This window comes from Arachis hypogaea, chromosome 16 (genome assembly GCF_003086295.3).
Source record: "Arachis hypogaea cultivar Tifrunner chromosome 16, arahy.Tifrunner.gnm2.J5K5, whole genome shotgun sequence".
Taxonomy (NCBI): domain Eukaryota; kingdom Viridiplantae; phylum Streptophyta; class Magnoliopsida; order Fabales; family Fabaceae; genus Arachis; species Arachis hypogaea.
The window spans coordinates 6,695,731-6,716,047 of record NC_092051.1 but is presented as its reverse complement, the minus strand read 5'-3'; the positions used below and the strand labels follow the sequence as shown (position 1 = coordinate 6,716,047).

General features: G+C 34.8%; 4 protein-coding genes across 12 annotated transcripts; 2 read left to right on the top strand and 2 right to left on the bottom strand.

Moving 5' to 3' along the window:
- Window positions 1-855: 855 nt before the first annotated feature.
- On the bottom strand, window positions 856-1,374 carry LOC112756549 (uncharacterized protein At4g02000-like). Its single transcript, XM_025805170.1, has one exon. It carries the CDS (start codon window positions 1,372-1,374, stop codon window positions 856-858), a length of 519 nt encoding a protein of 172 aa, XP_025660955.1.
- Window positions 1,375-2,676: 1,302 nt separating this feature from the next.
- Window positions 2,677-5,567, top strand: LOC112758851 (DNA-3-methyladenine glycosylase). Its single transcript, XM_025807627.3, has 6 exons — window positions 2,677-3,100; window positions 3,259-3,330; window positions 3,512-3,635; window positions 4,230-4,300; window positions 4,957-5,014; window positions 5,214-5,567. Exons 1-6 carry the CDS (start codon window positions 2,783-2,785, stop codon window positions 5,378-5,380), a joined length of 810 nt encoding a protein of 269 aa, XP_025663412.1. The 5' UTR covers window positions 2,677-2,782; the 3' UTR covers window positions 5,381-5,567.
- A 264-nt stretch (window positions 5,568-5,831) lies between these two features.
- Window positions 5,832-9,878, bottom strand: LOC112754953 (gamma-tubulin complex component 3). 8 transcript variants are annotated; one of them, XM_025802789.3, is made up of 4 exons: window positions 7,367-9,878; window positions 6,834-7,265; window positions 6,667-6,763; window positions 5,832-6,483 (listed from the first exon to the last, which is right to left on the bottom strand). In XM_025802789.3, the coding sequence occupies exons 1-2, from the start codon at window positions 9,670-9,672 to the stop codon at window positions 7,013-7,015; spliced, it is 2,559 nt and encodes an 852-aa protein (XP_025658574.1). In that variant the 5' UTR covers window positions 9,673-9,878; the 3' UTR covers window positions 5,832-6,483; window positions 6,667-6,763; window positions 6,834-7,012. The 8 variants fall into 8 exon arrangements, with proteins under 8 accessions (XP_025658574.1, XP_029149322.1, XP_029149323.1 ...); XM_029293489.2 differs by having other exon boundaries at window positions 5,832-6,051; XM_029293490.2 differs by having other exon boundaries at window positions 5,832-6,048.
- Window positions 9,879-14,909: 5,031 nt separating this feature from the next.
- On the top strand, window positions 14,910-19,148 carry LOC112758029 (E3 ubiquitin-protein ligase SINAT2). Of its 2 annotated transcripts, none has more exons than XM_025806588.3 (4): window positions 14,910-15,195; window positions 16,655-16,991; window positions 17,552-17,938; window positions 18,684-19,148. In XM_025806588.3, the coding sequence occupies exons 2-4, from the start codon at window positions 16,770-16,772 to the stop codon at window positions 19,002-19,004; spliced, it is 930 nt and encodes a 309-aa protein (XP_025662373.1). In that variant the 5' UTR covers window positions 14,910-15,195; window positions 16,655-16,769; the 3' UTR covers window positions 19,005-19,148. The 2 variants fall into 2 exon arrangements, with proteins under 2 accessions (XP_025662373.1, XP_072075325.1); XM_072219224.1 differs by having other exon boundaries at window positions 15,040-15,195; window positions 15,656-16,991.
- Window positions 19,149-20,317: the final 1,169 nt, after the last annotated feature.

Sequence of the window (20,317 nt, the reverse complement as noted above, 5' to 3'; positions counted from 1 at the left end):
AATTCAATTTTCCATTTTTTTGTACTCTCCCTACTATGTTGCTGCTCTTGCTCTTCATCATCTTCACTAGCCAACTCCACCAAGTAAAAGCTTCCCTTACCATCTCTATGGACTTGTGTTTTCCTGGCTTTCTTCTTTCTCACTTCTTTCATATTCTGTTTTCTGCAATTCCATATGCTTTCACTTTGTGTCTCCTCCCTAGTTCCCGCTACTATGACTTCCATATGCTCAATCATCCTCTATTATGTATTGGCTTCATTTCTCTTCCCAAATTTCTCCCTTAATAACTCCCTGATTGTCTTGGCCCCTTATATTTCAGTAGCTTTTTCCTGCTGCATCATTTTTTTACTCCCATACCCAGTATACATTGGCAGCCTTGTATTATCCTTGCTTGGGCCTTTAGTGCATGAGTAGCTTTTTTCTTCTTCACAATCTGCATTGCTTGGACACTTTTTACTGGGCTCTCCTTCTTGAAACATTCTTATGCCTTCTAAGTCTTGTCCTGCCTTCTTTGGGCCAGGCCCATTTTTTGTCTATACTCCACTTGACCTCTTTACATCTTTGTTGCTGTGTAGCTTTACCCAATATCCCCATCAATCTCTGATCTTCTTTCCCTTGATTTCCTCTATTAGTTAGTTGATTTTTTGGGATTTCTCCCACCTGCTCCGCTCCTTCCATTCCTACTTTTTCTCTACTTTCCTGACTTCCAGAATTTTGCTCTCCCTTCTTCTCAGTATTTTTTGCCTGGTCAATACCTACTCCACTGGCTGCAGACTCCTGTAGCTCTGCCACATGCATGTTGTATTCTGTTCTTCCACACGCCTCCCCTCCTTTCTCTGTTTCTCCTTCATTGCACTATTCCTCCTCCTTCTCCATTGCAACATGTATTGCTTTTGCTTGATTGACCCCCATTCCTGCTGTGTATTTGGGCATATCTAAGTTCCATGAGGCCATCACCCTTTTCTTGTTGCACTCTTTCCTTCCATGCCCTAAGACTCCACAGTTCAAGCAGTATGAATCTTGCAATCTTTCGTATTTAAAGTGAATCCTAGCATCAGGAAGATTATCCCTTCTCATCCAAAATCCAGTAGGTAATGCCTTTGTCACTTCCATAGCCACTCTCACTCTGAGAAAAGACCTTGCCAAAATATTATTTTTGACCGGATCCTCCACCTCCTCCACTATCCCCATTCTTTCACCTATAAATTTGCCTGTTTCAACATTCATGTATTCCAAAGGCAAGCCATGAATCTGTACCCAGAATTCTAGAAAGCTATGATCCACTTCATGTATTGACTCATTTTGTGTCCACAGTTTTAGATTAATCAGATAGCCCTTTACACTCCATGGTCCCCTTTTAAGATCTGTTGCCATATTCTTTTGTCTTCAATGCTTATTAACACCTTGTTCCGCCCCACTTCAGAGATGGATAATCTTTTCAGGTTTTTACATATTCCCATTAAAGCATTCTTGATTGTCTTGAAATTAATCTCTTTATCTGCTATGACTTTTTCAACTATGTTGATGCATTCCGGCTTGAAACCTTTTTTATCCTCCTATCTGATTGTTATTATCTTTCCATCTATAGGGTCACTGATGAACAATGCCATGCTAGCTGAATTTAACTCCGCTGATGCTCTTGCCTTCGAAACCGTGCTAAACTGATGGTCTTGTGTGTGGATGTTGCGAAATGTAGATGTATTGTTATGTGTGTGGGTTCTGTATGTGTTATTTTGTATTGATGAAAAAGGTTCTAGTTCATAATGGCTGTTTTATGTTTTGTGATACGTAATCTCTCTTACAGAAAACTTCTACTTGTACCAACTTCTCTCCAGTTGAGAGAAATTTGTTATCCAGTTGAGAGAAATTATTATAAGAGTCCAATTCGAATAGCTGGCTCGGTCATTTTGGGATTAATTTGGCCAATTTTATTGTGATTCAGTTAGGCTGAAAGTTTCAATAAATAGATATGCTAATTTATTAAATTGGGTTCAAAACAAAGTTCGGGTCAAGCAGACCAAACCGTTGGACCCATATAATAAATGAAAACAAAAATATGCATTATATTTATTGTGTAATTGACCTAATTATTATTATAAGATTTTAAATTATTATTATTACTCTAAATTATTATTATGTGAATGTTCGATGTTATAAAATAATTATTTTAAAAATTTAGATGTTCAAAAGATGCAAGATCTAAATTTTAATGGAATGGTGATGCATTATAAAAAAGTATATGTCTTTTAAATTAGTTATAATATTATATTATATTAATTATAAGTCTATTATTTTATTTTATTTTTCAAATTTGTTAAATTAAAAAACAAGTTAAAAAATTATAAAACTAAAATTTACAGACAAATTTAATTTCAAATATGAATATTAATTTTTTGGTAATAGATAATTTTTTTTATAAATAAATATTATTATAATTTTTTGACATAAAATTTATCAAAACTTAAACTTTATCTGATCTAGATTCAATTTTAATGTGGCCTAAAAATAATATAATTTTATCCAATCTAGAATCGAATAAAATTCTTAAAAGTACACTGAGTGATTATTTAAAATTGGATTCGGATACAAATAAACCCAATTTTACTCACCTCCTGTGCGCCAGTATTATGATGTGAAATTTTTATAAGGTTATTATTACAGTTTTAATTTTAGAAGGAAATTGATAAATTGAGTGTAAGTAGAAAGTGTGGGAAAATTTGAGAGAACAAAAGAAAGGTTGAAAAGCTAAGGGACAGGGTGGTGGCTAATCCCAGCATGCGGCATGTCTCTCCCAACAGAAACAGAAACAGAAACAGCATCGTCTTTCTTTGATTCCTTCTGTTTCCGCGGAACCCTAATGAACCCACGACGAACCCAGCGGTTCAAACGAGTAGCCGAACCGGAGAAGAAGAAGAAACCCAGCCCTACTAAATCATCCAAGTTCAGCGCTGCAAAACCCAAACGCATATCAGAATCCAAATCAGCCACAAAAATGGAAATTTTACCCTCCTCTTTCTTCCAGATTGATGCTTTAGACCTTGCCCCTCGTTTGCTCGGAAAGTTCCTTCGCCGTGACGACGTCGTTCTTCAGATTACTGAGGTAGCTATGCATCCCTCATTCTCCTTTCTGAAATTGCACTCCTTTATAACTGTTAAATCCGTTTCATACTTTCATCCGAACTAGGTTAAAAAAAAAGTTATATATATATATAAATTTGGTTTGCATTAGTGATTTAACGAGGGAAATGTATCAGACAGGTTGAAGCTTACAGACCAAATGATTCAGCTTGTCATGGGCGGTTTGGCATTACATCAAGGACTGCCCCTGTTGTAAGATGCTTTCTTTATTCTTTGCCATTCTTAATAGAACAATGAAAATAAAATAGGTCGAGTTCTTCAACTTGAATCACGGACTTGTATAGTATATCTGTAATTCTGTATATATATACTCCCTTATTGAAGATTATTGGTGGTAGTGTAGCTGGAGCAACTTTGGTGTGTGTTTTTGTAGTTTGGACCAGGTGGGCATGCTTATGTTTATCTTTGCTATGGTCTCCACATGATGCTCAATGTTGTTGCTGACAAGGAAGGAGCTGGAGCTGCTGTCTTGATACGTTCTTGTGCTCCCATTAGCGGTAATGCTCTCTATACTCTGCAAAAGCTACTATTTAAGTGTAACCGTTCTATTACACGTTGCGTCCTGCTGTTTTGAATCCCTTCTGCTCAGCACGGTGTCTCGCTACATGCTTTTTTCTCTGTTATTGATTCAATTTATTCATGAATGAAGAGATACTGATATTGTTGTCGGGCTTCTAAAATTGGATATCTTGCTCTCTTTTAAAGAAATGAACTGCTTGAAGAGATATCCTGAGTAATGATTTGGTCATGTCGAACTAAGATACCATCACAGGCTTGTAGATAGTATCTTTTCTCTTTTTGGCTGCGCACAAACCGAAGGGTTTAGGGGGAAAACCCTGAATTATTGAACCCAGTGTGTCGTCTAGTTTCAAGTATTCATCTTTTGGGTGTGCCAAAACTGGCTAATTAATTCGAATGGTGAGACTTTCAACAAAACTTGAAGTAAAGCTCTGATTTCCCAGACATGTCCTAACAATTTAACTTGTTGTTGCAAAAGACCTCAATATCTTCACCAGTGTTCATTATGTGGAAACTCTGCATTGTATTAGTTAAAAGATTTAGTACCTTGTTAATATTCAACAATTTAACAGGATTGAATGTCATTCAGCAGCGTCGAGGTCTGGAAACTGATAAACCTATACTTCTTACTGGCCCTGGCAAGGTTTACTTCTCTTCCTTCCTCCTTTTAATATGTTTTCTTCAGGTGCTTATGTTTGTTTGTGTGGAGTTGGTATCCAATTTACTTTTTTTTTCCACCCTTAAAATACCCTTATCAGATTTTTTAAAATATCGTAAACTATTTTTTCTATTCTTACGATTTGAATCCAATACCATTGGTTAAGAGACCAAAGTGACAAATTTCACTTTGGTTAAAGTGTTTATTAATCTTGTAGTGAATAATGATGAGAGGACAGTTTCATACTTGCTCCCTAGATTCGAATATTTCCATTACATAACCACATGATTAATTTTTATTGCTGTAGTTTGTGAAATAACTTGTTGTCAAGGTCATTAAGTTTTGTACTATGGCTATTTTCAAAAGTAATCTCATTCTCTGTAATGTGAAATAAAATATTTCATGTGGGGTTTTTAAAGATTTGTAAAACGTGAATTCCATGTGAGATCTCAATCTGGTACATATCAGAACTTACCATGGTCATGATTACTTGAGATTCTTCCATAGAAGGCAAAAGTCAGTAAGGAGAAAAAGGATAACACATTCCATAATTTAGTTTTCCATGCTTGTTCTTAATGACCTAAGAATTTTTTCACCAGATTTCGAAATTGATAAATATGATTTGTTTTTCCAAATGGTAGGTAGGTCAGGCACTGGGTCTTTCAACGGAGTGGTCCAACCATCCTCTTTATACCCCTGGTAAGCTTATATTACTATTGTCCAAACCTTAAATTCGACACATGATTGTTAATGTGTTGCTTAAAAGGAAAGGAAAGTGCATGCGTATAAGAAAATAATTTTTAATGCATAAATTACAGTATGGTTCATACTTTAATATTCAAAGTCTTTTTTCTTCTTTGGACTTGAAGTATGATAGCTTATCTTTATGGATACACAGGTGGTTTGGAACTCTTAGATGGTCCAAAGCCAGAAAACATATTAGTGGGTCCACGTGTGGGTATACAATATGCTTCGCCAGAGCATATCAATGCATTATGGAGATTCGCCATTGCCGGATCACCTTGGATTAGTGCTCCAAAAAATACTCTCAGGGCCCCATTGTAGTTATGTCTGCTGTAATGTGGCAGATTAGGTAAATTTACACATGAATACTCTCACGTTTAACACTTTTGAACTTTGTATGCACATGCTTGTACAGCTGGCCGCATATTACTTATGCTAGTTAACACAATGTCTACTATGGTTTTGAACTTTTGATAATTTACTTTCAAGTTTGTTTACTTTTGAAAAAGTAAAGAGTTCATTAGCTTACTACTTAGACTGGAAAATGAAGATAAAACATTTTAAGTGCAACTATAATGAGCATTCAGTGAACCAATATATTATCAATCAATTAGAAAATATAAAATTGGCCATTTGATTTTATCCAATAAATGGCTTTCCGGCTTTGACGTGTGTATATTGGTCGAAATTTTCCGGTGAAGGCATGTGAGGCCTCGAGCTATTTTTTTTAAGGTTCTTAAGTCTTAACAAATGACTGATGGGGGAAAAAAACTTGAATGTAAAACATAAACTGATTTAATATCTCAACTAGTAAATCACCTTTGTTATTTACAAACCACAATTGTTAACAATATCTTCACTCAGTGACTAGTACCATTGTATAGAAACTCGTGAACACTGCAATTTGGTCCACATGCCTCATTCTTGATGTTTAAGCATCCCCCTGCAAAATAAATTCAATCCTTCTCCCTCTTGCGTTTCTCGTGACACTACTGAAAATAAACATCTCTAATAACTACATTTTCAGCCAGAAAGATACGAGATAACTATTTACATTTCATTCTAACAATGAACATAGACACGCATAAACATTATAGTAATAGTAACCTCAGTAACCTCTAAACCAAGTTCTACATGTTGAAATACGATAGCTTGTAATACTTAAGCATGTGTCCAAGCTAGTAATCACTGCTAAGCTCTATTTTTTTCTTTTCAAGTGCAGCTCCATTTAGAGAGAGAGAGAGAGAGAAGGCTTTACAATCGTTGATCTAGGAACTGAGTTTATACAAAATCAAAATGGAGCACCTTCATTAGCTTACAAAGTTACACGCATATAAAGTGCACTGAATAATAATGCAAGCATCTTGATGCTTGAGTCACCCATGGCTTCATTTTTATTGCCACAGAGCGAAAATTCAAGCACACTGCAGAGTGAGGAGAGATAGTAAACCAGAAGTAGTTCAAGAAAATGCAGAAATAAGATTTTCAGACACCCATATTTCATTCAGCCGGTAAAAATCAAAGATACACATAAAACACTATCCGGAAGCACAGCCTACAAAAGCCGCTGAAACGCGAATCAAATAATCAGATATTCAGACACTTACGTGTGTACTACTCACAGTAAGCATCCAATCAGAATATTAGTAGCTTCACATCCGCCACAAACCACCTTCCAAACCACAACAATTGATCATCTGGACTCTGGAAACAAGAGTGTGTTAGATCGTCCTTGAAAGAAATATATGACAAAGTGACAGTATATACATCTTACCTATAGTCAAATAATGACCCATGGAAGAGTTGGTCTGGAAGGAAGTTAGTACCAAGACCAATAGAATCATTCCACTCAAACACAGAATGGTGGTTAGCTTCTTGCAGAGCATTGATAGTTCATCATCTTCTTGAAGTAATAATGCTTCAACTTGATCCTCAGCCTTATTCACAAGTTACTTATGAGCTAGGAGACACCCGCCTATAAAATTCATTGAAATCGAGACGGAAAAAGAGAAACTTTAGATCAACATGCTTCTGTACAGGGAACTGAGATATGAATTCCTCTTGCAATGACGAATACTCCTTTGCAATCTCCTCCAGATCATGTCCCATATTTCGAAGAAATTCGCCAGCACGTTGTGTTAGGGCTTTCCTTCCATCAGCAGTCCAGGATCCTTGTTCAGAAGAGGATTGGGAGGATCTTGTGATTCTGGAGCAGATTCATATAAAATGTTAAAATGGAAGTATATTTTAGGAGTTAGGAAGTGGAGGAAGCTGAAAAATGCAGGGAAGACAGAGTAAGATGAATACCTTGCTTGCAACTCCTGAATACCTTCATACAGCCGATCCGCATGGCTCCGAAAACGTAGTATAAGGTCAAATATCACTAATAATGACTTGTAAAGCGATTGGGAGAGCTCACCAAGAAGGGATTTCTCTACAATGGAATCTAGATATGTGTCATGAGCTGCAAGTAGATCATCAAGATCCTTGGCTACATCCATCTCACTTAAGAAGTTTGACCATGATACTTCCAAGACTTCGAACATTATATAATATTGCAAATTTGAAATGAAGTGATTAATTTCAACCCATAGAACCTGGCAGCGCCTCAATGTTGAATCCAACTCCTTCTTTACTGCACTTTGCAATCTGGTAAAGGAATGATAACTGATGCAGTTTGGTTTCATGGTCTTCCAGGCACCAGTAAGTGCATGTTCAACTCTTCTAAGCTTCCACAAAAAGTTAAAAATTCTTAAATACTTTGCCATCACAGACTCCGTGAACACAGTGTCCAACGGAACTCTTGCATCATATTCCAGTGAAAATACATCCCAGCCCCTGTCACCGCTTTCATGCGGCATCATTTTGACCCTGAGCCTATCCAACATGTCACGATCATCATACTGAGCATTGGATGCCCGAACTGCAGTTTCCAACAGTCCAGAGAGTTTGAAAGAGCTTATCGTGTTTGCTGGCTCAGAAAGATCAGGCCCAACAATGTCCATTAGATATTGCACAAAATCACCTTGACCAAGCAATAAATACCGCTTAATTGCAAGGCAGTGTTCTTTGAATTTGTACCGTCTGTAAATTACATCCAACAGATGCTTATCAATTCTCTTTGCAGCTTCATCAACTAGTGAAGCAAGGGTATCAGTTTCACCGTACCCAAAACCCCCTCTTCTTGCTGTCACCCCTATATCAGTGGCAACTCTGGTTGCTGCATCAGCCCAACTGCGATCATCACAGCACACCCGAAGGAAATTGATGGACTTCCCAGTCCTCAAAATACGCTGTGCAAGCGAGGGTGAAATGAATGAAGGAAGCATCGAGTGGTTGAGCCTATAACCTTCACGCCAAAGAGACTCAGCTTTCACCTCTTGCCCCACAATAAAAAACTCTGCAAATATATCCTCCAACTCCCCTTCCTGAACCCACCTTTTCACCATCTCAAACAGAGGTGCACACACTCTCTGCAGCAACCTCCTCATGAACTCATGAACCAGAGGATCGCCATGTCGGGCATGCAAATGAATTGCACTGGCCATTGCACCGCCCTTCAGAACCCTGCACTTGTCAACCAAATCAGCCATCAACCTCATCTTCACCATTGGTTCTGCAATCCAAACAGCCAACCTCCTCAGTGAAAGATAATTTCCCGAGCTAGCAGTTTCGGATACCAAAGGAATTGGATTCGAAGACTGCGCCTCAAGCACAGCTAGCAACTTATAATACTCAGTAAGCTCATCCTGCAATGCAGAACACAAAGCCTGCCCAACAGTACCTACGTCTTCGGCCGGAAACCGATCCATACTCTGCGCAATATACCCAGTAACCTTCCTAAACAATCTGCCCAATTCACAAAGCTTATGAACCATAATTCTAGTAGCTCTAGGCACCCTAATCGAATCTGATAACACATACCCAGCGCCATCACTACCACCATCGAATTTAACATACTTCCCATCAACCCCTTGGCAAGCATACAACACATCCCTAACCAAAACCTCTTCAGAAACCTCATTCTCTTCCCTAACCAAATTGACAAATTCTCTAAACGCAAGCTCGCGCCTATTCTCGGGATCCTTTGAAACCAATAGAACCCCGTTATCCCATCCCTTTTTGTTATTATCCCCCAAAGGCTTAACAGAAGAAGAACCCTTACCCTTACCAAAATCGGCGTCGTCGGAGAGGGACAAATTGGGCAAGAGGTTAGAAGGGCAATACTGGGACTTCGCACCCTTGCGATCCTCGGAAATGATCTTGAGGAGGTAGACGACGGCCCACTTGTTGTTGACGCTGCCAGGGCCGGTCTTGGAGGAGAACTTGGCGAAGAGGTCGGCGAAGGAGAGAGCGAGGGAGGAGCTTCCGTGGGAGGCGAGGCGGCGCTTGACGGAGTCAGCGATGGCAGCGGCGTCGGGGGCGACGGAGGGGGTGAGGCGGCTGCAGAGGATGCGTTGGGCGTAGCGGAGGGAGTTGACGAAGTGAGGGGAGTTAAGGTTGGGCTTGGAGTTGGTGGTGGCGGAGCCGTCGTCGGCGGGGGAGGAGAGGAGGCGGATTACGAGTTCCCGCACCAGATCTGAAACCTTCTGCTGGTCTTCTTCGTCCTCCATCTTGTGTGCAGTGTGAAGTGAAGTGAAGTGATGAAAAAGAAAAGAAAAAGGAGTTGCAAATTTTGGGGAAAAAGGAAAACCCTTTTTTTTCCCCGATTGGGTTTTTTTTTTTTTTTTTCCCTTTTTTAATTTTGATTTGATATATTATGGGCGCGGAAATGAAAACGAGAACGGACGACAGAAACTAAATATGAATGATACACTCCTACAGAAGAGAACAAAAAATATAATAAGTAGTACAATTCAATACGAAATTATAAATCATAAATAATAAACATTTAGACGAGGGAAGATTTTATGCTTATTTAAGTAAAAATTCACATGCTACTGTTTTATATTAACTTAATCATTAAAAATTTATTTTACTAAATTATTATATCATAATTTTTAATCATTAACTTAACATTAATATAAAAAAAATCTACAGAATTAGCATCATTATTAAAATTTGATCAATATTTAATCAGCAAAAAAAATAATTTTACACTATTAAATATAATTTTACACTATTTAAAACATTAATAATAACTAATTAATGATTACAATTTACAACCCCTAACAATCTTCTTAATATAAATTGCATATAAATTTTCACTCTCTTTATATATTACAATAATTATTGCGATGATAATGCCAAGCGAATTAATTTTACACGAGCATTATATCCCAGCGTATTATATGCGTATTATACGCTGTGTTTGGTTGATGTCTCAAAATAATAAAGATATAGACACAAATACACATAAGTACATAGACACAAAAAGACAATCAATTTTTTATCTTGTTTGGTAACTTAAACACAACAGAATATACAACTCAACATTTTATTAAGATGTCAATTTTATCCCACCATTTTTCTCCACCACTATTTTTGTCCAATTCCTCTTTCAGAGTTATCATCAACATCAATACTACTATAATCTTCAACCAAATACAAAAGCAATAATATGCCAATCTAAATTAAATTTAATAAAATCAACAAAAAATTCAATTTGTTGCATATCTGTAAAATAAGATACACAGATTTAATTTTTTTAATAAAGGGGTAATAGAAAGAGAAAAAGATCGGAGACGTTCTTTTTGGAAAGGATGAACGACGTGGCTAGAAAGAGGATGTGGAGGGAACCGCCGTTGAAACTTGAAATCGCTGGCGGATCTGGATGACGATGGAACTGGACTTCCGTAGCCGAACCCTTCGAGAGAGAAGGAGGAGCAGACGCAGCGGTTCTTGATGGAGGAGCAATGGCAAAAAAAAAAATGAACGCATATTTGACTATTCGAGGAAGAGGACAAGGCAGAGAGACAAGGTACAGTGGACAAAGATGAGAGTGGAAGAGAGGAGTGCTGGCGCTGAGAAGAGAAAGTGGGAGAGAAGCAACAGTAGGCGTTGCGAAGAGGGAGAGGCAGCAATCGGCGGTGGGGAGTGAGAAAGGATAGAGAATGGAGCTGCTGAGAACAATGAGAAGTTGCAGAGAGGGAAGTGATGCATGAGGTAACTGGAGATAGATTTGAGAAGAGGGGGGATTGAATTTGAAATTTTGAAAATTAAATAAGAGTAAAATTGTAAAAAATTAGTGTCTCACAAGCTATGTCTCAGTGTCTCAGTTATTTGGAGGTACACAAATTTAGTGTCTCGTATCCATCCGTGTCTTTCCGTATCCATAAAAAAATTGTCTCAGTAAACCAAACAGGAGACGTGTGTCACCACCGTGTCTATGTCTCTTTGAGACATGGACAGCAACCAAACACTACCATAATATCTAAAATCGACTATAATATTCTAACATTTAGGCTTTGTTTGGGTGAGTTGCTAAAAAAATTTTTTTTTTTTAAAAAAGATTTTACGAAAAAATAAAAGTAATTTTATATTTGAATATCTCATATAAAAAGATCTTTTTATTTATTAATTATGTTTTGATATAATAATATAAAAATATTTTTTTGTTTATTTATTATATAAAAGTCAAAAGACATCTTTTTTTTTAAATCTTTTAAAAAATATAAATTATAACTTCTCTTAATTTTTTATTTTTTTAATACTTTTATTTTTATTACTAAAAATTTACCAGTCAACTTCCTTGTCCTAGAGGCTACTTCTTAAAAAGAAATTATGAGTGTATTTTGATTGTTTTCTTTATTATTTTGGGCTGGATAATACCATTTTCTTTAAAGACCTATTTGTTGCTGCGTTAATTAGAAGGGGGAAAAAAATGATTCAGATAGATAAAGGAGTGGCTACTGTAGTATAATGTTTGATCTGGGCAGCATACACATGTCATTGATGTAAGATTGGTTTGATCAGATTGGACTAATTATTTGGGCCAAATTCTATGTCGTGTTATATTTTTTGGTCGGGGAATTCTATGTCATGTTGAATAATTAGTAACTACCTGCTTTGCCATGGGCCCCGTATTGTAATAGTTGTATCTATGTTGTCTATTATGTCCTTATTTCGTGGCATGGGCTTTACATAACTGAAAATCTCACTATTTGACCTAAAATGCCCAATCATGACCATAAAACAAAATAAATGTATGTCTCCACCAAAGGCAATAAGTAATAACAGGAAAAAGAAAATTAGAGTAGAATACATGATCTTTTGGTGAACTCAAATGTTAAAAATTTAACCACTAAATTATAAATTGAACTGTTTTCCTTGCCTCAAGTTGTTAATTCCTTGTATTTTCTTTAGTATTGTTTAATTTATTTACTCTATTTTTAAAAAATATGCAAGCGAGAGACAATGATAAATAATTAAATACACACAAGAAATTGTTTTTATTTTGCACTTTTTTTTTCCATTTCATCTCAATAATATAGACTAGTTCAAAATTAATTTTTATTTATTAATATTTTTAATTTAAAAAATAATAATAAAACTACAATATAAATGTTCGTACCTTTTAATTACTTGTGAGTTTATGAGATTCAAAAATCCTTACTTAAGCTACTTTAACATTAGTTAGGAGGACAACCTAAAAAAAAGACTTCGATACTTAAATTAATAATGCGCTTAAAATGATATTAGCAAATTGTCTTCTATCTTATGAATTGTCCATTTTTCTTATATTATATCCTCCTAAAATATTTGTTAGACATTTTACTGCTCTAAATATACGTTTTGATGTCATAATCTGACGATTTTACTAGTTAGTGATTTTATTCTTTAATGATATTTCTGTTATTTACTTAACTTGATGATAACATATTATTCTCTTTTAATTAAATTTTAAGCTTGCTATTCTTGTCCAGAACAGTAAACATAAACATTGAATTACTCTCAAAACAGTTATTTTATCATTATTCAATATTTGTAATTTACTGTCCCGTGGCATTGATGTCATGAAATGAACGTATTGATGATTGAATTGGTCCCAAATGATAAAGGCATGAATATGCTAAAGCCTGTGCCATTTTGTTCGCTAACATTGGCAAATTGTTAGGACCACCCCCTTCTCTGTGGGGCAGCCCAGAACAGAAGAGGAGCACTCACTCTTTTCTTTCTACCAAAGCATCACCATGATCAACACAAAAGTAGTAATAATAATTTCACAATTGAATTAGTTCATCAACTTTTGACAATTTCATGGTTTGAATTTGAATTTGGAGGTCATCAATCATAATCAATTCATAGTATTCGATATTTTTTTTTAACTATAACTATATATGTAGTAGACTAGTACTGGTAAAATTATTGCTGAGAAGGAACAATTAAACTACTAATGCAATTGATTAACGTGGGGAAATTCGTTAAAGACAAAAGTAATTGAAGCAAATATCTCTTACTCAAGTAATGACATTAGTAGTTACCGTTTACTAACCTCCGTCCGAGGCTAAAAACAACAAAGCTCAAGTCAACGGACACCCAAAGACAGAGTATCCAAAGAAAAAATATTGGGTTAAGTATAATTTTGGTCTTTAAAATATAGGTTGAAATTTTTTTTGTTTTTAACTTTTTTTTTTTATCTATATAAAATCGTTCTTAAGGTTTAAAATTAAGTGTTAAAATTGTTCTTTTTACTTAAATATTAAAATTTTAGACTAAATTACCCATAACAAAAAAATTATAAACTTAAAAAAAAAAAGAAAATAAGAGAAGGAAAATGTTTCTGTTCCTGCAAAAGGGGAAAGGAAGAAGAAGAAGTTGTCCACGATTCACTTCTACCTCTGCTTTTGCCGCCAAAATTTTAAAACCAAGTTAAACCTTAGGGGCTATTTTGTATGCAAAAATAAGTTGGGAACAAAAAAATTTTTGACCTATATCTTAGGAGCCAAAATCGTACTTTTTTTTTTTTTGAAATAAAAAGTGCTAAACACAACAAGGTGGAGCAGCAGAACATAAGTAACAGGCTACTCAACGTATAGACCACCATCAATCAACACAATAAGTAAAGTACCCCTAGTCATCTTCGGCATTGCCATCAACAACCAGGAGGTTCACCACCAAACCACTCGTCGGAGAGCATAAAGGATCTATTTATTATTTCCATCAACCTGAACCAAAATCGTACTTAACTCAAAAATATTGTATCTATTTATAAAATTAAGTGTAGAACTTATCTTATATTTTGAAAAAATTTAAGTTTGAGTTAGAAGTAATATTATCAAAATATAAATTCTACACTTAATTTCACAAATTAAATAATAATTTAATTGATATAATATTTTAATTATGACTATTTAAATATAATTAGTCATTTTATATTGTATAGCTATTTATTACTTTTAATTCTGAAAAAATCTAAATTTTAACTCCTATGATATCTTAAAAAGTTATACTTTATATTAATTTTTTTAACATAAAAAATTTTGATAACAATTTTTTATATGCTAATGAATCAAATTGTCAAAGAATAATTTTTTTTAATAAATTTTTAGAAGTAATTTATTGTTTTGTTTTAAATTTTTATTTTTGTTTATTTTAATTTTTTAATATTTTATTTAAATTTAAATAAAATATTTTTTTATTAATATTTATATTTTAAAGTCAATAACTTATGCAGATAATAAATCGAATCAAATAACTATGCATGTGATGTACATGTACAATAATAAATAAAATCAAGTTATAAATTGAATCAGCTTACATAAAAATATTCAGATAAAAAGGTATAACAAAAATTAATTTAAGACATTTATGTAATTTTTAACCACAAATTACTTGTTCATGTAAAGTAAAGTACCCTATTTTTTCACTTTTCATGATATTGGCCTAAACAAAAGGGCAACGTGATGGGTTTTTAAACGTCGCGTGCGGGAAGGGGCAGCGGCCCCACCGTGGTTGTCCATTGTCAGTAACTCAGTATACCGTATCGCTCGGGGACGAGAAGACATCACGCACATCTAAATATCAATTCTTTTTTTATTAAATAATTAAAAGAAAACACGGAGAGCAGAATACAAGGAGAAATCGTAGTAAGTAGTAGTAAGTAGCAACCGATACCAACAACGGAACCCTTTTTTTTCTTCTTCAATCTCCATGGACACCAACACCACCCATCTCCGCAACTTCCGGAGCTCGCGGTACGATACTCTTTCTTCGTCTCTACTTTCATCTCCATCTATTATTCAATTCTCGCTTTCTGTCTTCTTTCTCCCTTTATTTTATTTTTCAAAATCAAATTTTCTGTTTTTCGCTTTGTTCTCTTCTCCTCTCATGCTTCATTTCATGCCTTTGATTTTCAATGCTACATTTCGTCTTTTACTTCTTTGTCTCTCTTCTGCCTTCTTTATTTTTTATTATTACTGCGCTTTGTTTCTATATATCGGGGCATTGGTTGGTTTTGGATATGAGGTTTTGTATGCTTGCATTGTAAATTGCATGTGATGATGTTTTAGATGCTAGTTCTTGTTTGAGAGGTTAAATTTGAACTCTTTGTCCTTGTTTGTGTGCTTTCAATTTGGATTCAGTAGGAAAAGGTAGTGTTCCGGTATAGCCTTATCTGCTTGCTTCAATTTCTTACTTTTCTTTTCTTTTCTATAGTTTTCTCTGATATGTTTGATGGATAACTCAAGTGGAGGAAGAATTCAGACTTGGTCATTGTTGATCTCTTGCATAAGTGCATAACTCAGTTTTGTATGAAATTAAAGGCTTAATGAAGTACTAAAGTAGGATTTCTTTGCTCCTATGTTAATGTGTTAGAAACTGAAGCACCGGAATGAGAGTCAATCATAGTGAATATTGAGAGATGTTATGTTGGGAAATTCGTGTCTTGATATTGATCCACTTTTGGATTTTCTCAGATCTGCTGTAAAATGAGTCCCTTCTAGGATGCAATGAAGCTCTTGCTCTGGCTGTGTTACTTCTTGTTCTGTTCTCTTACCTTGTGCTGAAACAGTTTGAAAATTTTGAATAGCAATTTAACAATGTCGTCCTAGTTTAGGAATCGGAACATCGTTATTTGTTAACAAATTTATGTTCTACTTGTCCCTTGAGAAGGGTGTAGCAACAAGTGAAGTTCGCATATGGAATGGTATATGAGGATATCATCTGCTTGATAATTATGCAAACAAAGATTTTGATTTTTTGCTATGCTTTAATGAATATTAATATGGACTTCATTTAAATTTTTTAGGATGCGAAGTTTTCTACCTGCTTAGTATTTTGTGCATGCTTCGATACTGTGAGCTTCAGTCTGAATATTATAGTTTGGAGTAACCATGTTGAATGATCTCAGTTTCAGTCATATTTTCTTTCCATAACTCCATCATTCTTGTAGTCTACTGATAAAGACTTAATATTTACATGATAAGAGTGGTGTTGCAACTTGTTTAATCAAGTTTGAAGTTACTCTAGTTACTGTTGCATTAGAGCAGTACAAAATCTCTAGAACGCCATCGGTGTTTGGTGTTTCTGATTCTTTTTTTAGAAAATACACATTGTAGGTTTCACCTACATTTTGAACTAAAGAATATTAAAATTTGAATGTAAAAGCATTTAATATCTATGTATTTATTCGTTGACAATTTTATTGTTTAACAGATATAGCACGCAATAAAGAGCGAAAGGAAGAAAAAACGAAACAGAAGATATTGGAGTATCTTGGAGTTCTAGCTCCTAGTCATTTAGAACTAAATACTGTAGATCTGAGCCTGCAATGGCTCCTGGAGGCAGTATTTTCAAAGAAGTTCTTGAATCTCACCTGATGTCTTCAGATTATGAAACAGGCAAAGCTAAATATGAGTCGAAGACTAGTAGTACAGTTATGAAATCTTGTGTTGGGTTGAATGGAAAGAATGGACTTAGTTCAAAGAATGGCGTGTATGACTTACTTGAGTGCCCTGTTTGCAAGAATCTGATGTACCCTCCAATTCACCAGGTGCAGTTCCTGCAAACTTTTACCTTTTTCTTCCCTTCCTTTTAGTAAGTAAAACCCTTTTCTTATAACGCACGATGCATTAATGAAACAATCTCATCTTGATAGTGCCATTGTAATCCTTTATCTCCATATCAAATATATGATGCACCATGCTTGGTCTTGAATGAGAGAGATGTAGCAGGATTAACAAATTCAATAGCTGGAATCCTTGGGATTGCTTCAGTTCATCATAGTATCTATTCATTTTTCATAGAACTTGCTCCACAATTTCTTGTTCCATCTGCGAGTTCTAGGCAACAACAAAAAGATAAAATCAACTACATGTGTTGCTAGTTTAGTTTTCCTTGTTGGATCTCCCAAAAGAGGCTGTTTTCCTGACCATGTTTCATTGGGCTGCAGACTCTATTTTGAGAATACAGTTAACAATTAGATTATCATAGATGATCAATAGAACCTATTGTGGAAACTCTTTAATCGTAATGTTCACATCATATCTTTATGGTAAATTATCCACACTTAAAATTATAATATCTCGTTTATGGCTGCATTGTGTGTTTCAGTGTCCAAATGGCCATACATTATGTTCCAATTGTAAGATTGAAGTCCATAATCTTTGCCCAACCTGTCACCATGATCTCAAGAACATAAGGTGTTTGGCACTGGAGAAAGTTGCAGAATCGTTGGAGCTTCCTTGCAGATATCAGAGTCTAGGTTGTCATGATATATTCCCATACTACACAAAGCTCAAACACGAGCAAAATTGCAGACTCCGTCCATTCAGTTGTCCCTATGCTGGAGCCGAGTGCTCTGTGATGGGTGACATCCCAAGTCTAGTTTCCCATCTCAAGGATGATCACAAGGTAGACATGCACAATGGATGCACCTTCAATCATCGATATGTCAAAGCAAATCCACATGAAGTTGAAAATGCCACATGGATGCTAACTGTAAGTCACTTAATAAACAAAAATATATGCCTTTGCTTGATGGTTTGATTTATTGCATGTAACTATTTTTTATTATTTAATTGGTAGCTTCTCAAATCACATCTTCAATTATGCAGCGTTGATTATGTGTGCACATGGCCATGGTTGTTTCTGTTTGAAACAAGAAATATGCTTGTGCACTAAGTTTATTTCTCTGCAAGTGATGTTGGGAATTTTTTTAGTCCTTTTTTTATTAGAAGTAGCCCGCATAGTATTGCATCATGGGTCACATGATTAACACGTTAACGTAGGCATGTGGTATTGTTAATTTGATTGCACACTAGACTATTTCTTTAAGGCCTAAACTAATATAAAGGTTTAACCTTTGTCTAAATTGCTGATCATCATAAATCTTATCATGACATCCTAATATAGCTCTTCTGTACTCGCCCAATATTATTAAAACAATAAAATCATTAATATACAAGCATACTTTTGTACTTATATCGACATTAATATACAATAATATTTGCATGCTTACCTTTAAATGCGTGATCTAAGAACATTTTAAAATTACTTCTTTCTATTTATAATAATATTTAGAAGTTATATTATGAATAAGAGGAGTTGTAAATTTTTTGGGTTACAATACATTCCTCTTAATATTCAATACATTTACGATGCCTATAGTATTATACCAACATGGCTTCACAAACATTCCTCCTAGAAAAACTCCCAGTCACATGATGAAGTTTCTTGTTGGCAGGTTTTCAATAGTTTTGGAAGGTATTTTTGCTTGCACTTTGAGGCATTCCAGCTCGGGACAGCTCCGGTATATATGGCCTTTCTTCGGTTCATGGGTGATGACAACGAAGCCAAGAAATTCAGCTACAGCCTGGAAGTCGGCGCGAGTGGACGCAAACTTATATGGCAAGGAATTCCAAGGAGCATTCGCGACAGTCATAGGAAAGTTAGAGATAGTCAAGATGGACTAATAATTCCGAGGAGCTTGGCTCTTTATTTCTCTGGTGGGGATGGAAAAGAGTTGAAGCTGAGGATCACTGGTCGTATATGGAAAGAAGATTGAGATTTGAGAGATGTAAATATACTATTATTAGGGATATGCCACAAGTGATTATTGTTGTATAGAGCCTGTAACGATTTTTCTTCTATGATTTTTGCTCATTGCCAGAGAATGAAGGAGGAACTACTACTAGTGTCCTTAACCGTATCTCCATAGATTCTCTTTCGATTCCATACTCTGCGTGTCTAGGACTTGAGGGTTAATTTACTTTTTCTATGATTTTTTTTTTCATGTTGGAATTGAAATTCACATGGAAAATTACACTGTCTACAAATTTTTATTTGTTTGATACATTAATCTACCCAAAAAGTTGAGGTAAATAATCAATGAAATGAAACTAGTTTAATCGAGGACATGAATAATAATAATAATAATAATAATAATAAATAAATAATTATAGAAAGAAGGGATAAAAATACACCTAAAAGTTACACGATTATACTTCAATCATTTAATAAGTCATGTGTGCAAAGTAAGTATACACTCTGGTGGACACATTCACCCTTCCGGCCATCTGCGTGTGGCGTCGTTAAATGATTGAAGTGTAGTCGTGTCCAGCGTGTGAACTTTCAAGTGTATTTTTATCCCTTCTTCCTAAAAAGAATAAACACGAAAATACTGTGTCTGCCGGAGTGTATAAATACTGTGCACGCATGACTCATTAAATGATTGAAGTGTAGTTGTGTCCAGCGTGTGAACTTATAGGTGTATTTTTGTCCCTTCTTTCATAACTATATTAGGTATATATTAACATTAGTCACGAGTATAAAATATATATTGGAATATAAATATACATTAAAAATAAATTGAATAGATGTAATTTATACATAAATAGTTAAATACATTGATGGTTGATTTTAGTGTACAAATAATATTTTTAATAAATAAATGATGTTTTTTTAAAAAAAAAAAGATATTATTAATACTTAGCTGGTAAAAGATATTTAATAAAACCAAAGAGGTTGAATTAGTAATTATATTCAGTAAGTAGATACAAATGAAAGTGTCAAAACTCAAAAGTAAGCACCACCTTCATGTAAATTAGGCCTAACATTTTCTTTGGAAACTTGTATTTCTTAAGCCGAAATTGATTTAATTTGGGTCTATTTGACAAAATGTAATCTTAGTCGAACACCACGAAAAAATGATAATGGCCAAGCTTAGATAGCCCTCTGCATTATTAAATTCTGAGTTATACCAATAGTGCAAAAAGGGAAAAAAAAAAAAAAAAAAAAGGAAAAGAAAAGTGTGATATTATTTGACTCTACTTTTAATTTATACATCAGATAGCACTACCATACGCCCTATCATATTGC

Bases quoted from the DNA above. Each gene is read 5' to 3' on its own strand.
- LOC112756549 (XM_025805170.1), bottom strand. From the start codon at position 1,374: ATGGCAACAGATCTTAAAAGGGGACCATGGAGTGTAAAGGGCTATCTG.
- LOC112758851 (XM_025807627.3), top strand. From the start codon at position 2,783: ATGTCTCTCCCAACAGAAACAGAAACAGAAACAGCATCGTCTTTCTTT. The intron at 3,331-3,511 runs GTAAGATGCTTT...GTGTTTTTGTAG, and splicing joins CATCAAGGACTGCCCCTGTT to TTTGGACCAGGTGGGCATGC. The intron at 3,636-4,229 runs GTAATGCTCTCT...ACAATTTAACAG, and splicing joins TTCTTGTGCTCCCATTAGCG to GATTGAATGTCATTCAGCAG.
- LOC112754953 (XM_025802789.3), bottom strand. From the start codon at position 9,672: ATGGAGGACGAAGAAGACCAGCAGAAGGTTTCAGATCTGGTGCGGGAA. The intron at 7,266-7,366 runs GTATTCATCTTA...AATCTGCTCCAG, and splicing joins ATTCAGGAGTTGCAAGCAAG to AATCACAAGATCCTCCCAAT.
- LOC112758029 (XM_025806588.3), top strand. From the start codon at position 16,770: ATGGCTCCTGGAGGCAGTATTTTCAAAGAAGTTCTTGAATCTCACCTG. The intron at 16,992-17,551 runs GTGCAGTTCCTG...TGTGTGTTTCAG, and splicing joins TGTACCCTCCAATTCACCAG to TGTCCAAATGGCCATACATT. The intron at 17,939-18,683 runs GTAAGTCACTTA...TCTTGTTGGCAG, and splicing joins ATGCCACATGGATGCTAACT to GTTTTCAATAGTTTTGGAAG.